The following is a 16,309-nucleotide window of genomic DNA, read 5'->3' as shown; positions in this document are numbered from 1 at the left end:
ACTGACGTGATTGTGAATGGCAGGGTCCCCTCTCTGGGGGCTTCCTCAAGGATGCCCAGGGCACGCTGGCCTCCCCTGCACATGCTCCTGAGGGTTTCCGCCTTTGAGACCATGAGGAGTCTGGGAGGCGGTGTCGTCACAGGGCTCCCTAGCATGCCTGGCGGGTGGAATTTTCTGTGAGGTGCAGTTTCCACACATTTCCCTCCTTCTGTTAGACATGGAGGCAACTAGAGAGGACCCTGAAGTTACAGTGGGGTGACAAAGACCTATGTGTGTGGTATGTGTGTGTGTGTGTGTGTGTGTGTGTGTGTGTGTGTGTGTGTGAGAGAGAGAGAGAGAGAGAGAGAGAGAGAGAGAGAGAGAGAGAGAGAGAGAGAGAGAGAGAGAGATCTGAGGTTCTCTTTGCAAACATCTCGGAACTCACCAATTCTCCTCAGTCTACCCAGTGTTCGCATCTCCCTGGTCTCCTGAGACCCTTTGTCCCCCACGGCACCCCACATCATCTTCTGTTGTGCTGTGAAATGTCCCCTACAGCGTGGTTTCCAGTTGGTGGCACTGTTTGGGGAGGTTTGAGGATTTGGGGACCCTGAGGTTTAAATGGAAGGCATAGGCCACTGGGGCCAGGCTTTGAGGGCCAGGGCCAGGCTCTGTTTCTGGTCCTGATTTTGTTTCCCGTTCTGCCAAGAAGCAAGGAACCCCGAGCACAAACTCCTGCCTCAATGACCGTCACCACGAGGAACCACTTTGTCACAGAGATGGGAAAAGTAACACATGTCCTCAGAATGGCCACTGTCTTCCCCTTCTTGTCCTCGCCCGTTCTTAGGCCATGGATCTCACTACGATGCTTCTCCCCACCACGCCGCCCCTTGGCCCACATAAGCACAGTCTTTGACTTTAAGTACCCAGACCTGCAGAGGTTCACAGAGGAAGCAAAAAGCAGCCATGTGGTGTGTGTTGGCTTACCACTCCAGCCCAGGCCCTTCGGAATTGAATGAGCTTCAAAGGCCTGGGTCACTTGTCTTCAGCCTTGTGACCCACAGGTTTGGCTCACGGTAAGAGATCAGCCGAGGAACTTTGCGGGACGAGCTGCCATGTGGCTGTCCTCTGTTTGAACCCCAGCAGCCGGGTGTGCTAAAGGCCTGGTCCTGTGTGTTCTCCTTTGGTCTCTTTCTCAGGGCGGTCTCATAAACCTGTGGTCGGGGCAGCTACCTGAGGGGCCGCTGCCCAGAGGCCCCTTCCTCACAGCCTCTGCTTTCTTGAGGTGAAGATCAAAGGGAGGCAGTGACGTGGGGGGGGGGCAGCCAGGGGGAGGCAGGAAGGGAAGAGAAAGGCAAGGGAGGACCCTCCAAAGGCAGAGGCTGGACCCCCCCAGCTGTGACGCTGACTAGGAAGTAGCTTACTGAGTACCTTCTACTCAAGGCTGTCTGCGACCTTCTCTCTCCCTCCTTGTCATCCAGGGTGTGTGTGTGTTGGGGGGGGTGATGTGGGGGGGGGGAGGACACTGGTTCTACACACCATCCAGGCCGGTAGGAGCTGGGGATTCTTTTCTCCTCAAGTCCCGGCTGTCATTGGCCAGCATTGCCATCGTTTATGTTGACATGTCCCATAAGGGAGTGTTGTTGACCATTAGGCACCTTTGCTTCCCATCTCTCTCACTTCCTCAGCGACATTGTTTTTAGTTGGATATTTTTTTCAGAATAAATCTGCTATGAGAAACCTTTGTCTGGGCCTTTATTTCTCGTCAAAATATATATATATATTTTTTATGCCAGGGTCAGGAGACCAGGAGTGAGGCCACTGAAAGTCGGGAAACACAAGTTATCTCCTCGCTCTAAGAACACTTGCCAGTAGCCACTGGGCTGAGGCCAGCAGTCAGGCAATCCAGCTCAAGCCCTCCTCCGGAAGCTGTATGGAGCCCTGCTCTGAAGCCTGCAGCTCTAGAAAGGATGAGCTATAGGTACCACTGCCATCAGTTGAAGCTCTGTGAGCATGCAGCATCACAGGTCAGGTCAGACTCACCCACCCAGTACTGGTGACCACCCTTGGGGCCGGGTTTCATAAGATAGCAGTTCTCAACTGGTGGGTCATGATCCCTTTAGGGGTTGCATTTCAGAGACCCTGCATATCAGACATTTACATCACGATTCATAACAGTAGCAAAATTACAGTTATGACGTAGCAAGGAAATCATTGTATGGTTGGGGGTCCCCACAGCATGAGGAACTGTATTAAAGGGTCGCAGCATCAGGAAGGTTGAGAATCACTGTCATAAGACATCATTGATGCTGTGAAAGACACGGGCAGGCTTCACTTAAGAACCATGGAAGCGCCGGGCGGTGGTGGCGCACACCTTTAATCTGAGCACTCGGGAAGCAGAGGCAGGAAGATCTCTGTGAGTTTGAGGCCAGCCTGGTCTCCAAAGCAAGTTCCAGGACAGGCTCCAAAGCTACACAGAGAAACCCTGTCTTGAAAAAAACCAAACCAGAACCCAAACCAAACAAAACCTAAACCACCACCAACAACAAAAGATCCACTAAAGCCAATGCTCTGACAGGTTGCAGAGGCAATGGCTGTGGAGAGCTGGTCACCCTGGTGCTATTGGGGAGTGGAACAAAGGATGCCATTCCCCCTTGAACCTGTGCTTGGTAGCTCAGGTGAACGCTTGATTCCATGAACCGACCTTTCTTCTTGCTAACCAGTAGCTAACTTCAGTTTTCTGGATCACTAAATAGGAGATAGGACACGTGGAATTTATTCCCCAACATCCCCCCCCACTTTGCTCATTATCTGTATGTCTCCAGTCTCCTTCCACCATACAGACCTCATTAACGGTTATCCTATGACTACTGAAGATGCCTTGGTAACCAGCCACACACACACACACACACACACACACACACACACACACACACACACTTGTTTACAGATCTATCTATATACCTCCAGCACCACATTCGTCCACATCCCAGGGCTCAGCAGTATAGGTGCCTTGGCTTTAAAAAGCATTTGTTTACATATGTGGTAGAATTCTCTATCACCTCTGAAAAATCACTCATGGGAATAATGGAGAGTTCAAATGCAATTTACCCAGTTATGTGAAAGAGAAAGAGCTGAGTCCTGAGGAGCTGGGTCAGCAGGTCCATCTGTTTGATTTCACAGCCTATTCAGCACTTAATAGGCAGATACTTTTTCTTTTAAGATTCAAAATGCCATGGTGCACACATGTATACACTGTTTGGGAGGGTGGGAAATGGTTCTCGTTGATCTAAATGGCTTGAATCTCACCTTCCAGGTTTGTGGAAGAGAGGTCTATGTCTAGAGACAGTATAGGTCACTGCACTTGCAGAGGAATGCTGCAAGGTATCCCAGCACAGCCTCAAGTGGCCCAGGAGCCTCACCTGCTGCCTCATGCCCCAAACAGACCCACACCTGGGCATCCATGAAGGTGAGAGGTACCTGCCAATCACAGTGAACTTAGGCAGGCTCACGGCTCTACTTGTCCCAGCCTAACCGGATGGAGCACGAATCGTGGCTGGCTTCTGGGGTTGGGGAGGGGCAGAGAAGACTCCACACACAGCTTTTCTAGCTAAAGAGCTCTTCAGTTTAGACAGGGCTGCATGAGTGTCTGGAGACTCGATGTTCAGATGCCATTTATCATAGAAGTGAATGTTCTGCAAGGCTCCCGATGCCTTACAGAATGAATAAGAATGTGATTTATGAGAAGAAACGCCAAAGCCAGGGTGAAAAAGAGGTAAGAGTGTAGGGGTTGGTGAAATACTGAATCCACAAGCAAGGTCCCCACAGAGCCACCAGAAAGGATATCTTGCTGGACTGTCCTTAAGGGCATTGAGGAATCCCGTTTGCTGTGAACCTGTGGGAACGAAGCCAACATTTAGTATCCAGACATTCACGCCATGCTCAACACTCTCATCTGCATGAGGATAATAAGTGTCTAAACATCAATTAAACAGTCATGTTTGGTGTTAGGGCACCCAGCTTACTGATCAGAGGTCATGGTTTCACTGAAGCCATTCAAGAAGATGGCAGATTCATAGCAGAACCAACATCTGCAGGACATTTTTTTTTTTCAATGAAAGCAGATGCGTGTCTGTATATTTTCCCATAAATTATAGCTTTGATTGCTCTTTTGTTTTCCTCATTTTAACAGGAAAACAGAATCCTACGTAATCTCTTCTGTTTTGCCCACATCTGTTAACATTTGGCAGGAGAGGTCTTAGGAACTTGGCTGCCAACAGTCTTCCTTCTTGGACGCAGAGTAAACAAAGCTAATGTTCATTTCCTGACTCTTTTTGGGTGAAGGTGTAGTCCTTGTCCTGTGATCTCGTCCTGCAAGAGAACACTGAGGGGTTTGAGTTCAGCTACATCTGACGAGAACGGGGATTCTGTTTTAAATATTGCCATCATACTTCAACCAAATTTGAAAGTTATTTGTGTGTGTGTGTGTGTGTGTGTGTGTGTGCGCGCGTGCGTGTGTGTGTGTGTGTGTGTGTGTGTGTGTGTGTGTGTGTGAGAGAGAGAGAGAGAGAGAGAGAGAGAGAGAGAGAGAGAGAGAGAGAGAGAGAGACATGTGTGGGTGCCTGTGGAGATTAGAAGAGGAAGTTGGGTCCTTTGGCGTTAGAGTCACAGGTAGTTATGAGCTGCTCAATGTATGTGCTAGGGAACAGTTGGAGTCCTTTGGAAGCACAGGAAGCATTCTTAACTGGCCCCGACCCCTGAGGAGGAAGTCTTGGCAATGCTCTCTTGGGAGATGACTCTGGGTCCCTCTGTTTTGACTTGAAGCCACCGCGCTTCAGGTGACATAGCCTTGTGCCACAGAATGCAAACTGTTAAACTAGTATGGCGACCGTTACTTCTTTGTGCTGTTCAATTAGCTTAGCTGTGGGGTGGGGTTAGTGAGTGGCAGTGTCCGAGGTCTCTCTGTGTGACTGTCAACCCATGTCCCACAATGCAAAGGTGGAGAGGGAACTTCACTTGGCTTCATATTTCTCCTCCAGAACTCCCTCTGTGTAGGTCAGCTGTCCACCATGGAGGCCCGAGCATTGCTGGGTGGCAGGAAGGGAGGCTCGTGAGGGAATTACTAACATGGAAAGACAGGTGCTTACAGTGTCTCACATCTCCCTCAGTCCAGCAGGGCACAGCCAGAAAACGGCAAGCTGCAGGCCACTAGCAAAGGCAATCTCAAAACAAAAGGGGACTGAAATAGACCCCACTGTGTAGGAACCAGGGTAAATGAAACTCAGACATTGGTGAAGTGGGATGAACATCATTCTAAGTCTGGGAAGGCAGCAGACTCCACTGTGTGTGTGTGTGTGTGTGTGTGTGTGTGTGTGTGTGTGTGTGTGTGTGAGAGAGAGAGAGAGAGAGAGAGAGAGAGAGAGAGAGAGAGAGAGAGAGAGAGAATGAAGACAAGTGACCAGGTGTGGCGGTGAGAACTTCTGAGGACTAAGAGTGTGAGTGATAGTGTGACAAACTGTACAGGTGTGTGTATATGTTTTCCTGGCATTTATATACAGGATCAAGCAAGTGAAAACTATCCTAAAGCTCTAGAATGTAGGGCTGAAGCTAGGCATATAATCTGATAGTGTGAAATGGAAGCATTTAGGACTTCCCTGAAGGATGATAGATTTTAAGCCATGCCGATTGGAACCATGTAGAAATTGGTTGTGCTGTACAGACTTTGGGTCTGGTTAAATTTTTGGTGCATGATGTTTTTATTTATTTGCAAGGTTTTTTTTTTTTTATAAGAAAGTTTATAAATTAAAAAAAAAAAAGAATGCAAGGCAAAAATATTCCTTCTGAGTGTCAAGTGTGTGCGCTCTCCCTGCCCATGTGAATAATCGCTTCCTTCAAATCAGCATCTAACACCCTTGGTATTCTCTTTGCTGCTTTTGTGTATGAATCCACAGACTGGCTCCGGGCTCTGCCTTTGCCATTTTGGGATTCAGAAAACCCTGAGAAAGGGGGTCCTCTGCAAAGCCACCTTGGCACCAGCTCCAGCTGGCATGGAAGAGGGCTCTGATGAGGACTAATCTTTTCTCACAAGCTCACTAACTTAAGACTCTCGGGCATGGCTTCCAGATTTGTGCCCATTGGGACAAAAGACGCATAGTCAGAAATGACTGCAGTTTAGAATAGCGGTGAGCCTTTGGGGAGTTGATGTAGTGGTCCCCCCTTGACGGATGCTGGGAGACCAACGGGAGCTGTTCTGCACCACTACCTCCCCAGTCCATACAGGGACTCCACCCGAACAGAAGGAGTGGGAAATGGGGCCTAGGGAGACTTCGCCTGCTCCATTCATGAGATCCATGCTGGCAGGGGAAGAAAAGAAAGCCTCTCTGTTTAGATACTTCCAGGAACACCCCAGAGTGAGGCTGTGTGCTCGCTAATGGGTGCTTACACTCCAGGAATGGATAAAAGGCCAAGCCGCTTGCTAATGTGGGGAGCGACACTCTAATGAAAGTTTAAAGGCTCAGATTCGCAGTTCAAAGCCAATTAACTTCCTTCTCACCATCCCCTCTTGTGGGAAAGTGAATGACTAAGAGACAAAAGAAACTCAGTATGAACTTCAGAATGAATGAAAAAAAATGCTGATTTCGTATGCAAATAAAGTCATTTACACTCAAATCTAATTTTTTTTTTAAAAAAAAGTTGCATTCTTTCTACGTCAGCCGTTATTTGTTCATATCCTTGCAGAAAATTGAGTACCTCATTGAATGTGTCTGAGAAAAACTAGTGTCTCTCCCAGCCATAGTCTTCCTCTAGGGAGTGTATATTCTTAAACCATGGGTCAGTAGATAAAGAAAACAGACTCAGCTATCCAACGGTAGTCATTCTGCTTGCCATTTCTTGTGCAAAATGGAGGGATGAACCTCTCAGGGGATCCCCAGCAGACATCACTGAGGTTGGAGAGGGCACGGATATCAAGGGGGAAGTCTTGTTAGGGTGAGTGGAACCTGGCCCAGGTGCCACCTGGAACCTGCCGTCGGAAGGATGGGGTCGAGGAAAGATCGAGGGGTGAAGAGGGATGGGCAAAGTGAAAAAACACGGAGAGGGCAGGCTGGAAGTGAGGAGGGGGATGGGGAAAGAGAAGGAAGAGAGAGGCAGAAATGATCACCAATCATAAGTCAAAATCAGCTCAGAAAAGCCAAAGGCGGGCAAATGGTTACATACGTAATCTGATTTCGTCAGCATACTTACGAAGGATGACGTGGGTGATAACGAATGCAAATATAAAGACTGTCAGAAAAGACAGGGATAAAATAAACATATAAAAAAATCTGTAGTTTCTTTTCCCCACACAGTTGCCTACCCAGGGACAGTGGTGATCAAATCGCTCTGAAATGAGAAGCAGAAAAAAAGGAAAGTGCAATTCAATTAATAAGAGCTCTGTTTACACGAGGGAACCCCTCCCTCCCACAACTCCAGTAATACAACAAAGCCATATCATATCATGTATTTCCAAATGCTTATTAACGTCGAAACGTTTCAGGAACATATTTATGCTTCCAACAGGACGCAGGTGTTTTGAAACACCAGATGTGGATCCCCCTCAAATGGTTATTTAAAGAAGCAGTAGGGCACATTTTCAACCTCAGGAGTAAAGACACAATTCTTCCTCAAAAGAAACCTTTGTGTTCACAGAACGATTTTCCCTCAAATGGTTCCAGTGCCATCTGATGACAAGGACTGGGCTGGGTTGGGGCTGAGTACATCACTGGGTGGTCTCCTGATACAGTGAGTGGTTACAGAGTCATAATGGGCCTCGGGCAGGACAGAGAGACAACGCTTTGTTCTCCCATCCCAGTTATAACCACTTAACATAAACTAGTCACATACACTAACGCATTCCCATCGGGAAAATGATGTCACTATACTTTCTTACAGACAAGCAAAACGAGGCACGAAGAGACGGGAGACTGTGTGCAGAGGCAGCCAGTTCAGCAGCAGAGTGATCAGCCCCAAGGCCAGGCCTCTGGTGGTACCCTGTGTCCTAGCATATACACTGCCCGTGGTCCTCCATCATGGCAGCAAGCTGGGTTTGGGCATTGAATGCCGTTACTCCACTGAGCCTAAGTGCAAGGCTTAGGGCTTCTCCTTTTGGGAAATTCACACCAAGTCTGCAATGCATCTGCGATTTGTTCTTCCTCTCAGGGTGATGGCAAAGTGCTGCCTCCTACTCTTTAGCGGATCTTCTGTGCAGACTGACTGCTCCGTATCATCCTAACAACCTACTCACATCAGGACCACCTGTCGTGAGCTGGGAGATGCCCAACCCTCGACTGAGCTTCCGATTCCGGCTCTTTCCTCAGCTTACTCACTACCTCATTTCCATATTTGATCTCTCTGTGTGGACTTCACCAGACATAAAGGGAAGGTGCTGCCCAGTGTGACTTCATAAATAAAACACGGCAGAGGTGGCCAAGGTGGTAAGATTCACGAGTTGTGGATCCAACCCCACTCCATGATGCCGTTTGTGGTAAGCGCACAAGGACACCTGGGTGACGGTGGTGGTCTAGGAAATGGAAGGGACACTGGAAGAAGCAGTCATTGTGAAGAGAGAGAAGCAGGACAAATTTCAGAGCTCAGTGGCCTGGTGGCAGAGCCGATGGCCCATAAGATAAGGACATTTAAGGAATGTGATTACTATTGGTGTGGCCCTGGGCGTTCCACATGAACACACACTGTCAGTGAACACGATCATAGAAACTGCCTCACCGCGGCCAAGGGAGGGTGGGCTACACAGGCAGAGCGTGGAGACTCTTTAGGGCCGTGAGAACCTGCTGGGTAATGACAGACGCCTATTACACCGTCGGCTATTTGTTCAAGACTGCAGGACCTCTAATCTCTAACGCAAGCCATGGACTCTGACAGTCTGTCAACACGGGGCCGTCAGTCCTAACAAACATGCTCACTCTGATAGGGACGTGGATGATGGAGGGCCGTGTGTGCACAGGGGGTGGCGGGCGGATGGGAACTCCTGCATCTTCCTTCCAGTTTTTCTGTGAGTCTACAATCAAAGTCTTCAAAAATTAAACAAGCAAACATCATGTCCCCAAGTCATCAGTCTGCCATCTGTACGTTGGCAGGTCCGCACGATGAAGAATGGAAAAAGAGGAAAAATATCTGCACCGGACAGATTTCCCTCAAAACTACAAAGCTATTAGTTCAAGCAACGACTTTTCCGCTTGATAGCTGAGTGTGGAAAATGGGACTGAGGGCAGAAGCCAGGGGCAGATAAGCACACGCGGGGCCAGAATCTGCCTTCGATAGGGCACCCTGGCTCTGCAGATCCTGTGTAGACATGGAGCCTCTGAAAGACAGGGAAACAGCTCTCAGCAAAAGCCACACATGGCACGTGCAGAGGAGCCGTTAGCACCTAGAAGCCTCAAGAGGACAAGGTTTTGCTCTGTGTGGCCATTTCCTCAGGGTAGGCCTTTCGATGTTAGCTCAGAAATCTTTAAATCCAGCCAAGCCATGCTGCGGAGCTCTCTTGACAGCAGAAGACCAGACAGCCAAGGATGACCCAATGAGTCTTATGGGTTCCAGGAGGCCCCTGGGAAGCCAGTGCTTTCGGGGTGGGGCTTGGCATCTGGCTCTCCCAAAGCCTGGCCTGGAAGCCATTTCCCCTAGAAATGTGTCTTGCTGAAAACTCTCTTGGCTGACAAAGAGTAAAACTGCAGTCCCACAGAGCAACATGCTCTCCATGGACTGTTTCTCATGTGTTCTGCAGACACTGAGTTCACGATGTCTACTGGGTCTGAAGCTCCCATAGGCCCCCCTGCGGACCTGGAAAGCACAGTATCAAAGGTCTGTGAAGGAGCCTGGAGGCTCTATTCTACTCTATTACCCCAACCCTGAGCTCACAGCATCCCTTCTTCCCTTCCATTGCCCAGGAGTAGAGGGGCCCGGCCGGCATGCTTCTTTCTCTTCACTATGGACTCTGTGCACAGGTTAAGTCTTTCATCTGATTTCATCAAGAGCCATCTGTATATCGACAATGCCAAAACGGCCACTTCCCACCTTCAGCAATAGATGCCTGCTAGACCTGGCTGGCATCTCAGTTATGCCTTTTCCCAGAAGACTTCCTGTTACTCTTTACCAAACATGAGCCTCTCTAGACGACTATCCAGCCAGCTACCCAACATAGAAACCCATTCACCACCATTGACCTCATCCTTCCGTCTCCAGCCACATCCAATCTACGAGCAGGTCCCGTGGGCTCTGGCCCACTTTCATTTGAAAACACATTAGATTTTATTTGTTCTCAGCTGCCAGACTATTGGCTAGGCTCCAATACAACAGATATTTACTAGAGGACTGAACATACCTGCATAGCATCAGGACTTCCACAGGTAATATGGTTAGAAACCCAAGACATTCTCTAAAATGATGAGTTAGCTGGCCAGGGCATCCTGACCATACCTCTGATAGCATTCTGCTGCCCTGCGGTGGTGGTCTGAGGGCTTATCTGTCACCCCACCCTCCTAACCCCCCATGATTCCTGAGGGCAGGATGGGGGCTTTTAGAATCATCTCTAATAACCTGGCACCCAGAAGACTTGTAATGAGTATGCGTTATTTACAGGAACAAATGACTTCCAGTGCCTGTAGCAGGCTTAGGAATGTGCTGGTGGGCAGCTGATGGTCTTGAACAAGGGTGGTGGAAAGAAAGATACTGGGTATGTCCACAGGGAAATGCTGGGGGATGGTCTGTATGTCAAATCCGTTGCTCTGATTGGTCAATAAATAAAACACTGATGGCTAGGCAGGAAGTATAGGCGGGACTAACAGAGAGGAGAATTAAGGGAACAGGAAAGGAAAGGGAGTCACTGCCAGCCGCCGCCAGGACAAGAAGCATGTGAAGATGCCGGTAAGCCACAAACCACGTGGCAAGGTATAGATTTATAAAAATGGGTTAATTTAAGATATAAGAACAGTTAGCAAGAAGCCTGCCACGGCCATACAGTTTGTAAGCAATATAAGTCTCTGTGTTTACTTGGTTGGGTCTGAGCGGCTGTGGGACTGGCGGGTGACAGATTTGTCCTGACTGTGGGCAAGGCAGGAAAACTCTAGCTACAGGGAAATACAAGGGGCCCTGGCATATGGCGATGCCCAGCCAAGCCGGGGGCTGGATGATGCACTGAACAAGCAGGTGGCCGGCTGGCATCATGAATCAACTGTTAGAGATGGATGTGTGAGGCAAGGCAGCTTCATTCCAAAGCTCTTCTGTGGAGACCCTAGAGAGACCCAGAGGATGTAAGGGTGCCAAGTCACCTGCCTCAGATCCCAAGCAAGCTCCCAATGGTGTCACGGGGAGACACCATTCAGGAAAAGGAAATAAATAGGCTCCTACCTTGCAGCCGTAATTTATTAATGGTCACAGGAAGCTTCCAGCCACACATACAGCTCCAGCTAGAAGCAGCACTTTCTGTTCTATAGGACAACAGACCTGTGCCATCTCTCCTTAGTCTATTTCACAGGCCGGGAAGCCCCGAGGAAGGTGAGCAACCTGAAGACCAGAGGTCTAGGTCCAGCCACTCTGGGACTCTGTGCAAGACACGTAGTCTCTTCTCTGATTAAAAGAAGACCTGGGAGAGGTCAAATGTCAAGGAGACCTTAGGGAAAGCGGAGCGCTGGTAAAGCTGGACAGGAACTGGGAAGTCACCAAATCAAGGAAAGGAAAATGCTTGTAAAAGCTGTGTTTGAAGGATGTCAGAGAAAAGAATGAATTTGAAAAAACAAAAATGGCAAAAATTTGAAACTTCCCAGAAGTTGGGCTCAAAGTGGGATTCAGAACTGTATTGGTGTGGTCTGGAGTCCCTGTGGGTGATCTGGAGCCGGGATTCAATACTGTATCAGTGTGGCCTGGGGTCCCTGTGGGTGATCTGGAACCAGGATTTAGTACTGTATTGGTGTGGCCTGGGGTCCCTGTGGGTGATCTGGAGCTGGAATTCAGTACTGTATTGGTGTGGCCTGGGGTCCCTGTGGGTGATCTGGAGCTGGAATTCAGTACTGTATCGGTGTGGCCTGGGGTCCCCGTGGGTGATCTGGAGCCGGGATTCAGTACTGTATTGGTGTGGCCTGGGGTCCCTGTGGGTGATCTGGAGCCGGGATTCAGTACTGTATTGGTGTGGCCTGGGGTCCCTGTGGGTGATCTGGAGCCGGAATTTGGCCTTTTTTTTTTTTTTTTTTCTTTTCTCCTCCTACCCTCTTCTTTTCAGGGACAAGGTCTCATTATGTAGCTCTGGCTGGCCTGAAATGTGCTTATGTAGATCAGGCTGGCCTTCAACTCACAGAGATCCATCTGCCTCTGACTCCCTGAGTGCTGGGATTAAAGGTGGGCACCACCACCCAGATAGAATTCTCCTTCCCTAGCCACAGGAACAAGCCATCTTAGTTCCCTAGAGTGACTTGAGAACTCTGTGACACCAGAGAGCTGGGGACCACAGCAGAGATGTGAAACCTCTAATCTAAATGTTAATTGCATCCAAATTAAGTTAAATGTTTTTAAAGATTCGAAGTGGAAAATTGCTTTCCTTTAAACCTCAGGCCTTTTTACCTCCAAAATCAGGAGAATTTCCCCTTCTAAGGTATTTTTTGTTTGTGTTTTAGGACAAATGTTGAGACACAGCGACACACATCATTACTTGGCCCTATGGGTTACAGGGCCACCCTACAGGAACAGCTGGAAACGAGGCCTAGTGAGGGTCCGAGGACCAAGTCTTCATCACTAGAAAGTTTCTATTAGCAGCTGCCCTCTGCACTCGGGGCTGGGAAGGCTTTGGAAAAGCACCCTTGCATCCGTCACTTTGAGACCCTTGCTTTTATACGAGCTAGGCTCCCACCTTGCCACTACCAAGGCATTGTGCAAAGCACTTACCATAAATCGTGTTATTTTATTTTTAGTGCCTACGTGTGCCTGCTTGTGTGTATATGTGCATGTGTGTGTGTGTGCACGTTTGCATGGATGTCAGGGTTGGAGAATACCCTTGGGTGCCATGCCAGGAATGCCATCCACCTTCTTTTAAGACAGGATCACTCAGTGGTCTGGGTTAGGTTAAACTGGCTGTCCAGTCTTCTCCTGTCTCCACAACCCCAGCTCTGGGATTTTGAGCCTATATCACCACATCGACCATGTTTACACACATGCTAGGGACCCAAAGTAGTCCTCATGCTTACAAGGCAAGGACTTTACCAACTGAACGGTCTCCCCAGCCACATTCTTACCCTTTAATAACTGTACAGGCCCAATGCTATTGTTCCATTGTATAGGGTGAGGAAGTGGCCTTGGGACCAGCTGTCCATCCAAATTCTGAACCTCTTTCTGGGGCTGCCCCCGATGCCAGTTCTCTGCTGGTCAATGTGCCACGCACACGTGGCTGGTCTGCCTCTTCTGGAGCTGCTCTTTGGTTGTGGGCTCCAGGCTCAGTGACCCCACAAGAATGAGGATGCTTGGCATAGTGCTGAAAGGGGGCAGTATGCTTCATTCAGAGGTAACCACCCAACCCATGTCTCGAAGCTTCTACCCTTTTTTGAGAAGTCTCTTAGCCCCAGGAAGGGGAGACTTAATCTCAGCCAGGAGAACACTGGGGAGGTAAAGACTTTTAATACAGCCCTGGGAATTGGACAGAGCCGTTCAGTGGCTATCATAGCTGGGTCTGTGGAGCCAAGCAAGCATCAGATAAGGAAGTTTCTTCCCATGCCTTCTCTTCTCAGCTCCCTCCCCGCAAACGAGTTCTGTCTAATTTGCTGGAAAAACAAAATCATATGCATTAACTGTGTAGCCTTGCAGTGCCTCCAATGAGGATTCACTCACACAGGAAGATCAATTCAGAGATATCTTTGGGATGGAAAATTAAACGCCCAAAGATACCATGTCTTATGCCTGCATGTTTTTTTTTTTTTTTTTTTACCATCTTGGCATCTTTCCAGTTTCTTATAAATTAATATTCTCTGGCTTTCAAATCTGTTTCCTAAAACAAATAAACAAACAAACAAACAAACAAACAAACAAACAAAAAACCCTAAAACTTTCCAACATAAAAACCATTAGTCGGTGTAGAATTGTTGCCTTTATGGCACAATTCAGCATCACCTTGGGCAGCTGTGTGGTCCACTCTTACGTGCCCCGCTCCTCCCCATCTCTGTGGTCTCACTGGCCTGGGTCAGCTTCCCCTCACCTGGCAGGTTGCTGGGTTTCTTTTGCACATGAATTTTAAAGGGGTTTGACGGATGGACAATCACGGTCCCTCCAGTCATCTGTCGGGCCCAATTATACCTAGTTGTCTCCTCCAATTGTCTAGGTTTGCCATCTGTTTTTAACTCCAGCTTTCTAGTGGTGATAAATTTGTGTCTCAAGGGGAAGGGACAAGCAGGTACTGGAGAGGCCAGCATTCTGAGGCAAGTCATACTGTAACAGCTACTTAGAAGCTATTTTTTGCTACCCTGTTACATGAATCTTAAAAGGTCTTATTAATGAAAATAAACCTGGAGCAAGGTATTGGGGTGAATGCTGGAAGATCAGAGAAGCAGAACAAGCCACAGCCACCTCACCTTGCCAGTTCCTCAGCTGATCCTGTTTCCTCAGACTGGAAGCCTCTGAGTCCTCATCCAGAATGAATCTCACCTGAACTGTTGCTCAAAAAAAGCTTAACCAGCCCTAGTTTCTGGTTTTCACGACTTATATACCTTTCTGCTTCCTGCCATCACTTCCTGGGATTAAAGGCGTGAGTCACCATGCCTGGCTGTTTCCTGTGTGGCTTTGAACTCAGAGATCTGGATGGATCTCTGCCTTTGGAATGCTAGAATTAAAAGTGTGTGTGCCACCATTTTCTGGCCTCTGCATCTAGTGGCTGTTCTATTCTCTGACCCCAGATAAGTTTATTAGGGTGCACAATATTTTGGGGAACACAATATCACCACACTACCCCCCCGCAACTCCTTACTTGATAGCTAAAAACAGAACAAAAGCCTAGCATCTCTGTGTTCACTTTATGTCTGTCTTCTCTGTCTTAAAACCTGGGGTCAGACTCTCTGTGAGCATGGTGATTGCTCAAGAATCACCTGTCTAAACACGGTGATAGCTCACCTCTTTCATCCCATTCAAGGCTGAGGAACTGTCAGCTTTCAAAATGTCCTGTTCCTCACAACACCCGCCAAAGGCACCCAAATGTCCCTAGTCTTTGTCCTAAACCTAAATCACCTTAGATCCCAGGAACATCAGAACTTCACAGATCACCTCACTTCAGACAGGGACAATCATCACATGTCCCCTTGAGTGATAAAGACTTCTATAGAGCCACATGGCGGAACCACGCCTGAGATACAGATCAACCAGTTCCCAGTCTGCCAAGCCTCTTTAATGCTGCAGATCTTTAGCCCTGACTCCAATCCTCCCTATATTGAAATGCAGGTCAATCCCCCGTGGATGGACTTACTGTGAGCGACCTTCCCAACTGGTGGATGCTTACCTAACTGTCCAGACACTTCCCACCCGGCAGGAGCTAAGTGCTTTTCCCTACACCCACACCTTTTTTGTTCTTTCTTTCCTCATGAACCTGTCTCATAGCTGCAATGCCCCATCCACCCAGGTGCCCACTGGAGGAAACACACTTATTTTTTTTTTTTTCTCTATGCCTGATCGATTATTCCTCATGTCCGGGCAGTCAACAGGAAGGGCTAATTGCATTTTGAGTCTTCTCTGTTCCTGTTTCTGAAGGTCATCACAGCCCATGTGTCTCTATCCCTTCTTTTATAAACCACTGTTACCTTTTCCCAGAAGCCCCCTTCTGTGTGGCCTCCACATTGTTGCCAGGGGGACCTTCCAATGCAAATGAGCTCTCCCTAGCTTCTTGGCCTGCGTTCCCTGGGTGATTCTTGGTAAAGGTGCCCAGCTCTCTCCCCACTGGTGGCACCCCCTGTGTGTCTGTGTGGCTGAGCGTCCTGAAGGCCAGGTTTCCAAGTGAGGGTCCCTCAACTCTCACTTTCTCTCCCTCTCAGAACCACAGCAGCTACACCTAGATCTGTGCTGTACATGGACCTTCCTTGTATCTTGTTTTTTCCTAAAACGGGCCACCGTTTATAACAACAACAACAACAACTACAATTCTAAAAATCTGATGGATTTGCAGTGAGGCAGTAAATGTTTGTCATAATGACCCTGGACATTCCAAGTGGAGGTCCCGATGTGTGTGGCCTGTGCTGTTATCAAACAATGGCGTACCGCTGAAAGGACACGGGTCTCTAAGTCAGTGTCCTGAATTTTGGTCCTGGCTTTTTGCCTGTTGAGT

At 48.5% G+C, this 16,309-nt stretch overlaps 1 protein-coding gene across 3 annotated transcripts in view; it reads right to left on the bottom strand.

Annotated features, from left to right (window-relative positions):
• The window catches only part of Zdhhc14 (zDHHC palmitoyltransferase 14), a 260,775-nt gene that overhangs the window by 37,339 nt on the left and 207,127 nt on the right, over nt 1-16,309 (bottom strand). For 2 of the 3 annotated variants that reach the window (XM_006978060.4, XM_015996765.3), the window contains exons 4-5: nt 7,219-7,356; nt 3,823-3,871 (exon numbers count right to left, since the gene is read on the bottom strand). In XM_006978060.4, coding sequence (XP_006978122.1) covers nt 3,823-3,871; nt 7,219-7,356 — 187 coding nt within the window. The remainder of the gene's footprint in view (nt 1-3,822; nt 3,872-7,218; nt 7,357-16,309) is intronic. The other variant, XM_042262366.2, reaches the window with a different exon arrangement.

Source organism: Peromyscus maniculatus, chromosome 16 (assembly GCF_049852395.1).
Source record: "Peromyscus maniculatus bairdii isolate BWxNUB_F1_BW_parent chromosome 16, HU_Pman_BW_mat_3.1, whole genome shotgun sequence".
Classification (NCBI taxonomy): Eukaryota; Metazoa; Chordata; class Mammalia; order Rodentia; family Cricetidae; genus Peromyscus; species Peromyscus maniculatus.
This window is presented reverse-complemented; position numbering and strand designations above follow the sequence as displayed.